This window comes from Rhinolophus sinicus, linkage group LG04, assembly GCF_036562045.2.
Source record: "Rhinolophus sinicus isolate RSC01 linkage group LG04, ASM3656204v1, whole genome shotgun sequence".
Lineage (NCBI taxonomy): Eukaryota > Metazoa > Chordata > Mammalia > Chiroptera > Rhinolophidae > Rhinolophus > Rhinolophus sinicus.
The window spans coordinates 67,654,220-67,671,663 of NC_133754.1; the positions used below are offsets into that span (position 1 = coordinate 67,654,220).

General features: G+C 38.8%; 1 protein-coding gene and 1 pseudogene across 1 annotated transcript in view; one reads left to right on the top strand and one right to left on the bottom strand.

Annotated features, from left to right (window-relative positions):
• TNKS (tankyrase) overlaps positions 1–8,735 on the bottom strand; it is a 191,699-nt gene extending 182,964 nt beyond the window's left edge. Inside the window, exon 1 of the mRNA XM_019750527.2 lies at positions 8,022–8,735. Within this exon, the coding sequence (XP_019606086.2) occupies positions 8,022–8,694 (673 nt within the window). The 5' untranslated portion in view covers positions 8,695–8,735. The remainder of the gene's footprint in view (positions 1–8,021) is intronic.
• Positions 8,736–12,831: 4,096 nt separating this feature from the next.
• Positions 12,832–17,018, top strand: LOC141571249 (uncharacterized; annotated as a pseudogene).
• The last annotated feature ends 426 nt before the right edge of the window (positions 17,019–17,444 follow it).

A 17,444-nucleotide genomic window follows, 5' to 3' on the forward strand; every position in this document is an offset into this window, starting at 1 on the left:
TCAATTCTTAAGACGCCATTTTTTAACATTTATATGTTCATAATTTGACCCTCTATGATATGCCTTTTATCCCTCAGATAAATTTGTTTGGCTTTTAACTGCCAAAGAACCACTTCAGGTCTGGAGAAGTATCACCTAATCTGTGATCTATTCCATTACGTGGGAAAAGAGGGGAATGCCCCAGAGAAAAGCAAAGAAGGCAGATGGCTAGACTAAACTTGTCCAAAAAAACCTCCTATGTAAATAGACTTTGAGGAGGGCATCTTATATATAAAACGCCCTTAGCAGAATGTCTCTGGTTAAGGTACCTTAGACAGTGGCACATAGGCTATATAAACTGAGATAGAAAATGGTGACGTTTCATAATTTAAATGCTACTACTGTAAGAGATGTTCCTGCAAACGTTACTGAGAGACTTCATGTATTCTAGGTCAGAGATGCATGTGCAACATGAGAAGAAAAGACAAGGCAAGTTACCCTCACCATCTCAGACATCTGTATTTACCCTTAAAATTATTTAGCAATTAATGTATATAAAAATGAGCAATGGAAAACAATTGAGATCAAATCCCATGCAAAGTTCTTATAAAGAAAATTTGAGCAGAATCTCATCCTTATAGACAATAAGTACCAGAAAATATGCCCACAAAACAGACAAAGTTATTATCTACTTCAAAACTAGCTAAAAGACAGTATGAAAATGATTCAAGTTATGAAAGAACAGCATACATCTGAATTAGAAATAAGATGGCAGAACTCAGGAAATTATTCAAAATAAAAGAAAAAATCATTTCAGAAGTAAAGACTAAACAAGAAGACAAACAAAAGTGAAAAGAAAGTACCACAGATAATGCATTATGACAGATCAGCAAACTATGACCCATGCACGAAATCTGGCCATCGCCTGTTTTTTATAAATAAAGTTTTATTGGAACACAACCAATGGATGCTTTCATGGTACAAAAGCAGAGCTGAGTAGTTGAAACAGTTGATTATCTCAATATATATACAGAAAAGGCTTTTAATAAAAGTCAATACTCTTTCATAACAAAAACACTCAACCAGGATTAAAGAGAACTTCTTCAATCTGATAAAGGACAGCTACGAAAAACTTAAAGCTAACATCATACTTAACGGTGAAATATTGAACATTTTCCACCTAAAAGCTGGAACAAGAAAAAGATGTGTACTCTACTTTCATTCACCAATGTCAAGAAAAAGAAATACAAGGCCTAATTGTCTCTATTTGCAGATAATGTTTCTTTAATGAAAATTCTAAAGAATCTACAAAAGAGCTACTAGAAATAATTAGTTCTACAGAACCAATACACAAATAATTTAGTTCTACTGGTTAATACACAAATTGATCACATTAACAGCAAACATTTGAAAATAAAAATTTCAAAATCCATTACATCAACATTGAAAAATTAAGAAAAATATCATGAAAGGCCTGTACACAAAAAATGACCAAGAAAAAGTCCTAAATAATGTTCACAGATTGGAAGACTCAATATTAAGATGTCAGTTTTTGGGGGTGGCCGGTTGGCTCAGTTGGTTAGAGCACAGTGCTCATAACACCAAGGACGTCAGTTCAATTCCCACATGGGCCAGTGAGCTGCGCCCTCCATAAATAGACTGAAAACAATGACTTGACTTGGAGCTGATGGTTCCTGGAAAAACACACTGTTCCCCAATATTCCCCAATAAAAGAAAAAAAAAATGTCAGTTTTCCCTAAATTAACCTGTAAATTCAACATAATCCCAATCATAATCTCAGCATGCTGTGTTGTAGAAACCGTCAATCTGATTCTAAAATTTCAATGAAAAAGCAATTTAGTAGAGCTTTTTAGACTTAGTAGATCCAAAGCAATCTTGAAAAAGATGAGCCAAGTTGGAGTATTTATACTATCAACTTCAAGACTAACTACAAAAACCTACAGTAACCATGAAAATGTAATACAGGCATAAAGACATACAAACAAATCAATAAGACAGAATGAAAAGTCTGGATATAGATCCCCATTTATATAAACATCTGAATTTTGACAATGGTGAAAAAGCAATCCAATAGAGAAAGGAAGGTCTTTTCAATGAATAGTGCTAGAAAAACTAGATTTCCAAATGGAAAAAACAAAACAAAACCTCAACCCAAGCTCACAAACAACCCAAAAGTGAACATAAGATTGGTCACAAACCTAAATGTGAAAGCTAAAACCATAAAGTTTTCAGTAAGAAACACATATCTTTGTGACTTGGGGATAGGTAAAAGTTCGTATCCAAGTCACAGATTACAGAAAGCAATAACCATAAAAAATATAAATAAATTTAATTAAATTAAAAACAAAATTTCTGTTCAAAGTACCTTATTAAGAAAATGAATCAGCACATTTATCTGACAAAGGACTAGCATGCAGAATATATAAAGTACTCCTAAAACTCAATAATGAAAGATAAACTTTGCCCAACAAAGGGGCAAAACTTCACAAAAGATATATAAACGGCAAATAGACACATGAAAAAGTTTTAAACATTATTTAGGCTTCAAGGAAGTGCAAACTAAAACCACAATAATATACCACACATTCCTACCAGAATGGTTAAAATTAAAATATCTGAAAACATCAAATGTTGAAGATATGGAACAACTGGAACTGCCATATGTTGTTGATGGGAATGTAAAATGGCATATCCACTTTGGGAAAAGATCTGGCAGTTTCTTATAAAACTGAATATTTACCTACCATGAGGTTCAGCAATTCCAATACTAGGTATTGACCAAAGAGAAAAAAAATTTGTTCACAAAAAGAATTTCACAAGAATATTCATAAAAGTATTATTCATAAGTCAACAATGAAACAGCATAAGGATCTAACAAAAGAAAGAATAAACGAACTGTCGAATATTCATATAATGAAATACTATTCAACAGTAAAAGGGAGTTACTGACACGTTACAACATCAAACACACTACACTGAGCAAAAGCCTTACAGAAAAAGAGTAAATATTGTAAGATTGCATCGATATGAACTTCTAAAACAGGCACCTCTTAATCTATAATGAAAAGAGCCAAAATAGTGTCTCTGGAGGAGGGGAGGGGCAGAGATTGAGGGAAGGGACACAAGGAAACTTTTGAGGTTATTTTGACTTTCTATAAGGGTTTGAGTTACACAGGTGTTTGCATTTGTCAAAACTCAATGAATGTACACATAAGACTTGTGTAGATTTTACATTAAAAGACAAATCTTGAAACAAATGCTGAACTCTAGATAAGGATATGCACATTAGTGTATTTTGAGGAAGTTGCACAATTGCCTGCAATTTACATTGACATGCATGGAAAAAAAAGATAAATTGATGGATAAAGAAAAATACTATAAGCAGGTAGACATGTAAGAGGAATCATACAGTATTTAATGTAAACAATCCTCTATTGTTGAAGTTTACTTTATAATCACTGTTTTGCTATTAGAGATAACTTTTATATAACATCTTACACATAGGTAATTTGTTCTTTAAATCATTTGTTTCCAAAGAGTGTTATCATTAAGGCAAAAGAAAGAGACACTTTGCACATCTTTCTAACTACAAGTTCTACATGAACTTTTTTTAAATGGTACTGTAAGCAAAGCATAAAGGTGTGCTTTGCTAACACTAAGTATGATAACACTAAGTATGATAAAACCAACCTGTGGCCAACAATTTCAAGTCTGAGAAGATATTTATGAAAATAGTTCCTTTTTGTCTAGTATTAGCAAATCAGACCCTTCTTAAATGCTGAAGCAGGACGTTTGGTTAAAAGTATAATTGAGAACCTTGACAGTGAAAAGTACGAAAAGATTCCCACCCCAGGACTGAGCATTCTGACTCATTTTCTTACCCACTGATGGGCAACAGTTTAGAGGACACAGTGCTTTTTTATTTACTAGGAACGAAATTTGCACAGTGACGAGGAAATACAAAGACAAGCATGGTCACGCTGAAAAATCAGAAGAGACCAGCATGAGTCAGGCAACCTTTATATGGTTACATGTGTGTTGTAGATACCACCCAAATCCAAAGAAAGCATAAAACTGCCATACATACTTTGCTGGTTTTGATACCAAAATACTTCATATTACATATGCTAATCCAAGTCACATGTTATTTAATGACCAGGAAGCCTATCTCAAAATGTATTCAATTTAAAGTAAATACTATGGAATCTCAGAATTCAATGCTTTATTAAAAACATTTTTTTAAAAAGAGCTCATATGAACTTTTCTTTAAAAAGAGACCTCATCAGAATATACTGATCCTTTAACAAAAATATGTCACTACTAGGCACTGAACCAAGGAGATATCATCACTCTAAATTGATACTATTTATAAAGCCTTGACTGCTGTCCTCTGAACAATAGAAAACCTGAGTCAAGGGTCTTATCTGCAGAAGAGAAAGTCTTACATAAACACTAGTCAACAATAAAAGGCTGGGTCATTTTGATATGGTCATCTTAACAAGGCATTAGAAATAGTTTTGAGAATCTGTATCAACAATGGAAATTGAAGATTATGTTCCTAATTGTGGATAGGGAGATTCCATTATTATTGTCTCTAAGCCATATTTAAACAAATAATTATCACAGTCCAAAATGGGATAGAAAGGTTCTTAATTGTGCTGCTGGAAAGAATTATGGTTACTCTTACGATAATATTTTTAAAAGTCATACAAGTTTCCTATAAAAATGGTTTCATTTCATTCTACAGACTCAACTGCAAACTCATTTTCTTAATGGAAATACAGGCATGAATTGACATTCTTCCTTTCAGTCTTCATTCGGCTAGCTTGGACTCATCTTTTAAATCTCTGTTTAAAAACTCTCTTTATCTACAAAGACTTCCTTATGTTCTAAAATCAGTACAAGAGTCCCTATTACTGGCTCCAACAGACAGTATGCAGTACTTTTCCTATCACTCTAAGTTACACACTTTGAGGGGTTCTATTATTATTGTTCTTTTTAAGTCTTCTGCACCAGACTGTAAGCTCCATAAGGGTAATGACTAGCTGTCATTTCAAAATTGCGTCAATATTTTTAACACCTGATCTACAATAAGCAATAAAATGTTTGTGGAAAAATGAACTAGAAATTTTAAGCTTTTCCCTCCAAGGGATTGTACCAATTTCCTATCTTTAAAACAGCTATTCCAGGACAACTGAATGACTAGCATTCTAACCAACTAATAATCAACTGAGAATTACTTTTAACTACGCAGCCTATCCATGGTGGAGAAGACTAGACTTAACAAAGCTTTAACACTATGGACACAAACCTATGGACACAAACGTAAGGTATGGTAAACTGACTACAAGGTGTTACTATGTTTTTACACCATGGAGAATTTTATACTGTGTTTGTTTTGTCTGTTTTCCAGAAATGAAGTGAAAAAAAATTTTTCTACATAAGCCAGTTCAAGGTTTGGTTCTCATAACTACAGTGTAATTATAGGACTGTTTGTCTTCTAGCTTATCTGGGTACACACAAAACTTTAAAACAGAATAAAAAGTAACTATTATGACAGAAGAAGTGATTTGGGAAACAAGCCTATTTTATGTGTGGCTAATCCTACATAAGTACATTATTATACAAATAAGTATAACTACCATTTGTGATTGCTTACAATGCAGTATGCTGAGGAATAATAAGATTTGTGAAACAATACCGTATTTCCCTAAAAATAAGACCTAACCAGAAAATAAGCCCTAGCATGATTTTTCAGGATGACATCCCCTGAACATAAGCCCTAATGCATCTTTTGGAGCAAACCTTAAAATAAGACCTGATCTTATTTTGGGGGGAAACACGGTATGTTAAAATAATCAACTTTGGAAAAGTATGCAAAAATAAACAACTTCAAGAATGGATCCAGAGGGGAAAGGAGGTCAAATATATGGTGATGGAAGGAGAACCGACTCTGAGTGGTGAACACACAATACAATATATAGATAATGTAATATAGAAATGTACACTTGAAACCTATATAATTTTACTAAATAATGTCACCTGATAAATGTAATAAAAAAAAAAAGAATGGATCCAGTGATCTAATAAATGATTTCCTGTATTTCACATATTGCTGATCATGACCCATTAAGGAGTCACAAACAGCATTTCTAAAAAATGAAATGGAATAGGATATAAATATCAGAATGCAACATACATGTATGTAATAAGGGAAAGTATTGTTTCCTGAAATTTTTTTTGATTCAGTTTGCGTGTGTATGTGACAATGTAAAATATGTTTCTAAGTATAGGCTGCAATTAAAAAAGCAAACAACAAAAAAGTGTGAATGCTACTCTTGGAGTATATGCCCCCAAGTAGAAACTCTCCATCACAATTATAAAAATGAAAAGTGACATTAACACAGGTATAGGTTATAATAGCTTAAGCTTGATTTCACAAGCTCTAAAATCAAATTGTTTTGAGTTAAAATACACGTTTCACTACTTCTATGTAAATTTGGACTATTTTAAGAGTACGTGCTTCACTGTTGTCACCTGTAAAATGAGGACAGTACAGGGGTGTCCAAACTTTTTTCAACGTTTTTCACCAAGGGCCATATGCGGTAAAATAAACAAACAACCGGGCCACTCACTCGAGGTGAAGTACGTATTGCCTCACCTGGTTTATTTAAGTAAACTAAATATATTTTTGGAATTTGCTGCGGGCCAATTAACAATGGATCATGGGCCACAGTTGGCCCGTGGGCCACAGTTTGGACACCCCTGGGATAGTATCTTCCAAGTTGTGGCAAAAATGAATAATACATCGACTAAGTTCTTAACATACGTTTTAACAAATTAAAGGCATGATATATATTAGAAGCATACCAAGAAACTTAACAGAAGGTAACTTTTGCTTGTTATCTGTGATGCTTGTGTGTGGGTGGTGCTTTTACATTTTGTATATTTTTGTCCTATAATGAATTTTATAATGTATATATAACATGTACGTTTCTAATGCAATGTTTCTGATGTACATAACATTATAACCTTTATTTTAAGAAACATCAACAGTAGTAGCTATCTTGGCAATGAGATCATGTCCTTTGTTTTTGTTTCCTATTTCTGTATTTTATAAAAACATATTAGGTGTTTTTAAAAGAAAATAGTCGACTGGCTTTAAAAAAAAGTGTGCTCCAGGGTTTAGGAATTAGCACTTGTTTTAAAGAACTTATGTGCCAAATGCTTGACTAAATCAGGGTTTAGGAATTAGCACTTTTTGGGGAGAACTTATGTGCCAAATGCTTCTCAGTAAATCCTCATACAACCTTAGTAACATCATTTTTGCCACGAGAAAACTGAGGCGACTGAGATGAGGTAAACTGTCTGTTAAACAACTAACAAATACCAGTGTCCTGAACTTCAAAGCCCATATTTTTCTACTATCACATCATGCATCCAAATATTCTTCTCCAGTTATTTCATATAGGCACATTTTGAAATATAAACTCCAGTTAAGAATATGAACTCCTTGAAAAAAGGGAAAACTCACAAACTTCACTCATGTCTTTCACTGGCTTAGAGACTGCTACAGATCCTTAAACATTTGAGTTACCTTCAATTTCTTGTGGTCTAGACTGTCCTCATGGGACATACCCTGATCGTAAAAACGAAGTAAAGTAGCAAACAAACAGCAAAACTATTCTAAGACTGCCCAAATCTAACTTTATTCTTACACACTTGGAGCTGAAAAAGTTTAAGTACACCCATATCCCGAGACTCCAACGAAGGGGATTTGGGTGGGAATGAGTACAAGTATCACAGATGGATCCCCACAGTCCCTTACCACGCCCCCCCCCCCCCCCCCCCCCGTCACCAGGCACTATCTAAAGAAAGGAACCTCTATCTAGTCTTCCGGTGAGGTGTTAAAGAACCATAGCCACGCCCACATTTTGTTCCATTACAATAACTTTTCTTTTCCTGCCCGGAACCCGTCCCCAACGCCGAAACCCTTAATAAATAATTCAAAAGTCACTGACCTGCAGCGAAGTGCAGGGGAGAAGACTTGCGGCCGGCCATGTCCTTAGCATTCACGTTTGCCGCGTCCACCAGCCTCTTTACCCGGGACACGTCCCCATTGCGACAGGCTTCCAACAGTTCCCGTAGGGCCCCGCTCACTGCTGGAACCCCTTGCCCAGGTCCCGCTGCCCCAGGCCCCAGTGTTGCTGTGCTGCTAACTCCGGCCGCCTCGGGGCTCTCCGCCAAGCTCGATCCAGGGGAGGATGGAGAGGAAGATGAGGAAGAAGTCGGGGAAGAAGAGGACGACGGTGAATTGTTACTGATACCGCCGGCTGGGTTGGGGGCGACCCCAACGACAGACGAAGCAGAAACCGCCGGGACCACGGGAGCGGCGGTGACAGTACAGATTGTGCTGGTTGTATTGCAACAGCTGGTACTGTCAACCGGGTCCGGGGATCGGGGCCTGTCGGGCGGATCCCGACTGCCATCCCCCTCCGGCAGCGCTAGGCCGTGCCGCGGGGAGGCGAAGGGGACCAGGCCACCCGCCGTGGGGGAGGCTGGGGTGGTCCCGGGGGCCAGGCCGGGGCTGAGTGGTGGGGGAGGTGGCGGCGGCGGCGCCGAAGCCCCTGGGGCGGGCTGGAGCTGTTGTTGATGATGATGGTGATGATGCTGAGAGCGACGCGACGCCGCCATCTTCGGACTCCCCCAGCACTGTCACTGCGGCAACGGCCCCACCCCCCGCCCTCACTTCCGACTGCCGGACCAATTAACATCCAGCGCACAGGAAATGATGCCAGGTGGAGTGGGAGGGGTCAAAGAGAAGGAGGGAAGTATTGGGAGCTCAGAGAACAGCCACGGAAGGGGGCGTGGCCTTGTGACTGAGGGGCGGGCTTTGTGACGCTTTGGCAGGCCCGCCCGGGAGATTTGAAAGGTGAACCAGCCTGTGCCTAAATGGGAAACTTTTCTTGCATTTCTCCCTTTCAGCTTACTTACCTAGGCCTGCTCAGTTCTGTTGCTAAATCTCCTTCAGTCTTCCTTATCTTGCCCCAGAGCCTGCTATTCAGGTGTAACTCCGTACAAGAAGAGAATGTGTCGTTTTTCATCTGACAAGTGTCCTCGACTGAAAAAGGGAATGGTATCTACCTCACAGAATTGTTAGCGGGATTACATGAGCTACCATATACAAAGTGCTCTTGTCGTTAATAAAACGTAACTATAATTATCCCATTGGTAGTTTTTTCCATGAAGTTCTTCCCCCACCCTTCCCCAGTTATTCCCTTGGTCTCTGTATCTCCTCTTTCTAAATTTTCTCACTCTATGTACTTTGTTAGTACTCCATTTTAAAATGTGGTTCACATTACCAGGACTGGAATTCAAGCTCTGCCATGTTCTAGCTGTGTAAATTTGGGCAAGCTATTGAACCACTCTGTCTCTCAGGTTCCCCTCAGCAAAATCCAATTAATAGTTCAAAAATATTAATTATTAAAATTAGGATTTTTCTATAACCTCTGTATTTTTATTTATCACCTTAAGCTCAACTCAAGTAATTGTGAATGTATTCCTTTCTTTTTAATTCTTTTAGGCTGAACCTCTCCTCCATTCCTTTCACCCCTCTTCCCTCCCCCTCCCAAACTAAGATAAAAACCTGACTGTTATCTATCACTCATCTTCAGATGCCACTCTAAAGCAACTACTTTTTCTCTTTCCTTTGCCTATACCTACTTCCTTTTGTCTGCCATCAAAAGAGACATACAATGCATGGGATAATCTCACTAAGGTCTTCATTTCCTGCCTCCTATCCAGTCATAAACTAGGCTTGTGGAACTTTAGACAAACAACATTATTCCAATAAAGTGGACCCAGATGGAGATTCTGTTTCAAGAAAAAAATCCACCAAGATTTAGATGGGTCAAGTAGAAGTTTAGCATTGCAGAATATTAATTCAGGTGATAATTTTTTTTTACATGCTATTAAATATAATTAGTGTGGTGTTAATATGCCCATCTAATTGAAAAGGTAAATATACTTAGGACTACCATTGACATACAACAATGTCAGGAACATAATTAATATTATGAGTGACATTTATTCTCATCTAATCTAGAGTTATAGATTATAACTAACATTATCCATCTGTTTCATAAATGTGTGCCATTGTTCACAAATTGACAAATGTCTGACTGGATAGGAAAACCATCAGTGAAACTAAAATATGTCCACAACACACATTCTCCTGGTTTTGAATCTTAAATTAATGCACAGCACAGGATAGCATTGAGAAGTGGGGGTGAATCAATGTAATGCATTAGACATCAATAACTCTTTCTGCCCCCTTGACTATGGCATTTTCTCCTTGAATGGAAGACATAAGGAATATCTCACCTGATCCCCTGTTGGCCAATCACTGATAGATCAATTACTCATAGAACACAATAAAAAGTAGTAATGTTCGCCCTAATTTAAAATGTGTCTAGTATGGCTGTTTATCAGTATAAAGTAAATAAGAAAATTTCTGATGGAGAGAAATAAAAAGGTTGAATTGCCTGAAACAGCTCTACTGGTAAACTGTCTAAAAATGCATTCGATCAATTGGAAGTTGCTTTTATCCCCTCCAGTGAAAGTAATAAAGGTACTTAACATTAACTATTTATAAGGTTTAGATTTATAACAACTAATATTGAGCTCTAAACACAAAAGGGCATATATCATTACCTAATCTTTTACAGCCAAATACAATTCCCTGAGGAATGAACTATACCCCAGTGAGGAAAGCAAAGTGTAGAGTCAAACAAACCTGGGTTGGAATCATCTCTGAAGATTACTAGCTGGCCAATCTTGGTAGATATGCTTCAGCTCTGTTATTCTAAAATTCTGTTTTTATTGTCATGAGGATTAAAAGACCTAGGTATTTTCTAAGCACTCCCTGAATGTTATTTTCGTTCTCTTATTTGGCATACATAAAGTTTTAATAGGAACTCATAGTCACTATTTATAGCTATCGCCTCACAACTTCATTTATGAAAAAGATAGTGACTGGGAATAAATATCCACCATTTTACATGTAACAAATCTTAAGCAGAGAAAGATCAGGTTTAATTGTCTCCTCATCTGAAAATTCAAGATTCTATACAAGCCAATATCTCCAAGACTTGTTGAGGATCATACTTTTGTAGTTTCTTACCATTTTCAAAAATGTTTTCAGAAAAATCATGTCCAAGTGGTATAAAAATGTGAGCGCATAGTACTCGCTTAAGTCATATTGTTGACACAAAAGAAAAAGCCACCAACTCAAAGGGTACTCACCTGGACTGTGTTGTAATGTTTTATTTTTTCCCCCGTGGGGATCATATGGACACACTTTCTAAGTCACACAATCATAAACTTGCACAGTCTCAAAATTTCAGTTAGATTTGGTGTGTTTTTTCCATCCATATACTTCTCATTGATCTCTCCCAGATCCAATTTCACTGGTAGTATCTCAGATCTATTAAGTTTGTGAAGCCATGATGAATGTTGAACCCCAAGACTGCCTGAGGGGTCATGTACTACCACATACTGACCATAGGGAAACTCTTAACCCCTGGTGAAAATTGGAGCAAGGACTTCTGCGAGCAGAGACCACCAGACTTACTGGCTGGGATGGGAATAAGTAGCAGCCAAGCAGTGAGAGGTACTAGTCAATACCTGAACACATAGTGTGTGCCTTCTACCCACTGTCTTCTCTTGCTTTCTTGCAGTTGTTTGGCTTGAAGGAAATAAACGAGTGAAATCTGAGCTAAGTGGTGTTTGTGTGCAATTTCTCTTGGTTTTGCCTACTCCTTCATATCTTGTCTTTGTTTTGATGGTGTTACTCAGAAAACACAGTGAGTAATCCAGAAGTCACTGAACCTTTCTGTAAACTCATCGGCAAGGTGGGGATATTAAGAGTTGTGAGACATAAATGAGTTAATACGTGCCAAGTGCTTAGAACAGTTTCTGGCACATGATAAATGCTATGTAACTGTTAGCTGTTACTATTATTGAGAGCTGGGGAAGGCCTCTGGTATGGGATGTGAATAGGTTACCTGGGAGACATGACTAGTTTTGCCTGTCTGCCCAATAACAAGCAGGTTTGTTTTCACCCAGTAATGTTGACGTCCAACCTCTTGTACCTACTTCTTTTGCGTTACAGTGCCATAAAGGAATGTCTATCAAGCTTGGAAACTGAAAGGGCCTCTTATATTTGGTGAAATGCAAATTGTCCCTTCTGGTTGTATCAGGATGTGGGGGAGGTGGAGATTCTGCAAAGGAGGACACCTCAGCCTGGAAGTATGCAGGTTTATCCCTCAAAAGATTCTGCAATACCACAGTGTTGAGAAAACACTGTGGCTTTTGTGTGGGAGACCAGCACAGCTGCCAAGACCACCGCAAGAGAAACCAAACTCTGACATAGTTCCTCAGGTTCCTGGGACGCAGGATGTTTGCAGAAGAAATCTCCCACGGAAGATGAGCTTACCACCATAAATCACCACATATGTGAGGAGGGCCAAAAACATAAGAAAAAAAGTAAACCCAACAAATGAAAGGCCCTATATTGGAGGAAATATAATAGAACAATTCAAAAAAAAAATTTTATATCCTTATTTGGAGCTTGTAGGCCAAATAATGGCACCCCAAAGATATCCATGTTTTAATCCCAGGACTCTGTGACGGTGTTACTTTCCATGGAAAAGTAGATTTAAGCTTGTGGATAGAATTAAGGTTGCTAATCAACTGAACTTAAAATAGGGAGATTTAACTGGGTTACGTGGGTGGGTCTCATGTAATGACAGGTGTTCCTAAAAGTTAAAAATGGAAACAGAAAAGGAGATTGCACTGATACCATGTGAGGAGGACCCAGCCATTGCTGGCGTTGAAGATGAGGGAAGGGAGCCACAAGCCAAGGAATGGACAGCCTCTAGAAGGTGAAAAAAGTAAGGAAACAGATTTTCCATCAGAGCCCTGGAAAGGAATGCAGCCCTGCCAACATCTTGGTTTGAGGGCAATGAGACCCATGCTAGATTTATGACTGCAAAACTGTAAAATATTAAATTTGTGTTATTTTTAAGCTATGAAATTTATGATACAGCAGCACTAGAAAATTAATAGAGGACGTCTTTGGAAAATGAGATGGCATGAAGCCCCCACCCCCCAGCCTAGGTTTCCACATGGCAATAGACTAAAGTCCCACAGTTGCTGCCACTTGGAATTGCCACCATTCCTTTTGCTCATTTATATCTATTCGGCTTTACTCAGTTAAGGACATGGTCCCTCTAGGCAGAGGAGTATTTTCTATGTACCAGGTGCCGTACCATGTAGAGATTCCCAAAATGAATTAAACCTGGTCCTAAATGTTGAGTGTTTGTGGTCTAGTGGGAAACATAGATTCATAAACAGATAATGTTAACACAATGTTGTGAGCGCTCCAAGGGCAGTGCATACAGGGTACGCTGGGAACACAAAGCAGTGTGTAGCCCAGCCCTGGGTAAGCATTCAAGGAGGCCATGACCCCACGTCTCAAACAATGAGATCCTAGCTTCAAACAGCAGCAGTATCACTATCACAGAGTATGTTCGATGGGAAAAATCAAAGTATATTTTTATGCTGATAAGAATGTAATAGAAAGAGGGAAAATTCATGATGCAGGAAAGAAAGGAACATTACTGGGGCAATGTATCCTTAGGTAGGTGACAGGGTTGCGATCTAAAGGACAATCACTAACCGTTCATCCTTCATATCAAGGAAAAAGAGTATATGGGCATAGATGCAATAAATGACTATATGGTGGTACAAGGTTGAGAAAGACTCGATTGCTTCTACTTTCTCAGTGAAATAGAAAACAAACAAACGGAGACTTTCTGTTTCTCCCTGCATCTCCTTGGCCCAAATTGGGTCACATGGTCATTTCTAAATTAATTGCTATTGCAAGGAGAACTCCATGCACTGATTGACTTGGGCTTGTATTTCGAATCAACCATCTCTAAGGGAGTTGGGCTTCAATTAATCATGACCCACTCCAGGGATCAATTCCCCAAGTGATGTGGCTTGCTTCACTCTTAAAAGAGGAAGAATGGATTCTGGGGAGTCACACATATGTCCTCCTCACTTTCCACAATCACAGTTCCCAGCACAGGCTGACCGCAAAGCCCTAAGCGGAGTATATTTGTTTCCTATTGAGTCTATTCAAAATTACCACAAATTTAGTAGTTTAAAACAACACAAATTTATTCTCTTAGCATTCTGAGGTGAGAAGTTTACAATCAGTTGCACTGGGATAAAGTCAAGGTGTCAATAGTGCTGGTTTCTTCTGGGGGCTCTGAGGAGAGTATCTGTTTACTTGATTTTTTCAGCTTCTAGCAGCTGCCTATCATCCTTGACTTGTGACCTCTCCCTCCATCTTCAAAGTACATCACTCCAATCTCTGCTTGATCATTACAGCACGTTTTATCTGGCTCTGACTCCTCTTGTTTCACTCTTAAAAGAACCATTACATCTGGGTGATTACATCTGACTCACCCAGATAATCCAAGACAAATCTCCCCATCTCAAAATCCTTAACTTAATCACATCTACAAAGTCCCTTTTGCCATATAAAGTAACATTCCTGGGTTCTGGATCGAGGATGTAGAAATATTTGGGGCGGGAGGGCATTATTCAGCCTACTACAATAAGAATGCTCAATCACCCCTTGTATAAAGAGCAGAGAGAGGCCTGCCCTAATGGGCAGCCTTGAGTTAGTTTACAGCATAGAAAGAGAAGGACAAGACAAAGCATCATATTCAGTCAGAGAACTGTAATGGGGTTAACACTGTCCTACTTCAGGCGTCTATCAGCTTCCTGGCCTCATGTGATCATTTAGTCTCAGAGATCTTGATTGCCTTTGTCTTCCACAAGACGTCACACTGGCCCATCACATTGATGAGAGTATGCTAATTGGACCTAAGATATTTGGACCTAATAAGATTATTTGCATGTGAGACGGTGGGAAATAAATCTGACAAAAATTCAGGGGCCCTCTGCCTCAGTAAAATTTCTAGGGGTCCAGTGGTGTGGGGCATGTTAAAATATCCCTTCTGAGGTGAAGGATAAGTTGCTATATCTGGCCCCTTCCATAATCAAAAAAGGGGCCTAATGCCTAGTGGTCTTTTTGGATTTTGGAGGAGATGTAGCCTCAGTGTGAAACTCCAGCCTGTTTACGGAGTGACCCAAAAAGCTGCTGGTTTTGAATTGAGTTCAGAACAAGAGAAAGCTCTGCAACAGGTCCAGGATGCTGTGCAAGCTGCTCTGCCACTTGGGCGATTTGATCCAGCAGATCAATGGTGCTTGAAGTGGCAGTGGCAGATAGGCATGCTGTTGGGATACATTGACAGGTCCCTATATGTGAATCACAGCACAGACCCATAGGATTTCAGAGCAAAATCCTGCCATCCTTTGTGGATAATTACTCTCCTTTGAGAAACTTGCTTACTACTAGGTGTTAGTAGAGACTGAATGCTTACATGTGGCTCACCAAATTACCTGAATTGCCCATCATGAACTGGGTGTTGTCTGACCCATGAAGCCATAAAGTTGGGTGTGCACAGCACATTTCAACATCAAATGGAAGTGGTACATATGAGATCAGCCTTGAGTGGTCTCTGAAGGCACAAATAAGTTACACAAGGAAACGGCCCAAGTGTCCATGGCTCCCACTCCAACTCTGTTATTCTCTTCCAGCCCACATTTATGGCCTCATGGGGAGTTCCCTAAAATTAATTGGCTGAGGAAGAGAGAATTTGTGTTGAACTTACAGATGGTTCTGCAAAATATGCAGGCACCACCTGAAAGCACACAGCTGTAGTATTACAGTCCCTTTCTAGGACATCCCTGAAGGACAGTGGTGAAGGGAAATCCTCCCATTAAGCAGAACTTTAAGCTATACACCAGGTTGTTCATTTTGCTTGGAAGGAAACATAGCCAGATGTGCAATTATATACCACTTCATGGACTGTGGCCAATGGTTTGGGTGGATAGTTAGGCACTTGGAAGGAATATGGTAGAAAATTAATGACAAAGAAGTCTTGAGAAGAGGTATATACACAGAGCTCTCTAAAACGTGTGAAAAAAAATGTGAAGATACGTGTGTCCTATGTGAATACTCACCAAACTCTGTCCTCAGTAGAGGAGAATTTTAATACTCAAGTGGATAAGATGACCTATTCTGTGGACCAGCCAGCCTTTTCTACCAACCATTCCTTTCATCATCCAATGGACTAATGAATAAAGTGGCCATGATGGCATGGATGGAGGTATGCCTGGGCTCAGCAACATGGACATCTATTTACCAATGCTGACCTTTTTATAGTCTCTGTTGAGTGCCCAGTCTGTCAACACGTGACACCAAAGTGAAGTCTCCAAAATGGCACCATTCTCTGGGGTGACGAGCCAGCTACCTGGTGGCAGGCTGATTATAGTGGTCCACTTCCATCATGGAATGGGCAGTGGTTTGTTCTTACTGGAATAGACACTCTTAATATGAATTTGCCTTTCCTACATGTAACACTTCTGCCAAAACTACCATCTGTAGACTTTTAGAACAGAATGCCTTATCTACTATCATCGCATAAGCATTGTAGTAAGAATTGCTTCTGGTCATGAAACTCATTTCACAGCAAATGAAGTGTGGTAATGGGCCCATGTTCATGGAATTTACTGGTCTTACCATGTTCCCCATCATCCTAAAACACATGGGTTGACAGAACTGTGAGATAACCTTTTGAAGACACTTGAGTATAGCAAAAACTAGAGGCAGTACTTTGCAGGGCTGGGGCATTGTTCTCTGGGAGGCTTATTATGCTCTAATTCAGCATCCAATATATGGTGGTGTTTCTCCTATAGTCAGGATTCATGAGTCCATGAATCAAGGGCTGGAAATCGAAATGGCACCACTCATTATTACCCCTAGTGACACACTAAGAACATTTTTTTACTTCTGTCCCTGTGATCTTAAACTCTGCTAGTCTGGAAGTCATAGTTCCAAAGTAAGGACTACATCAACAGGAGACACATGAATGATTTCATTGAATAGGACGTTAGGGTTGCCAACCGGCCATTTTGGGCTCCTCTTGCTTCTGAATTAACAAGCAAAGAAGGGAGTTATAATACTGGCGGGAGTGATTCATTCTGATTACCAAAGGGAAATTGGGTTGTCACTACAAAATGGAGATGAGAAAGAGTATGTCTGGAGTACATGAGATCTGTTAAGGAATCTCTTAGTATTGCCATGCCCTATGATTGAAGTCAATGGAAAAATACAACAGCCCAATTTATGCAAAGCTACTAATGACCCAGACTTTTCATGAATGAAAGTCTGGGTCACCCTGCTAGGCAAAGAACCATATAATGCACCCAGATGACCAGCTGAGGTGCTTGCTGTGGGTAACAAA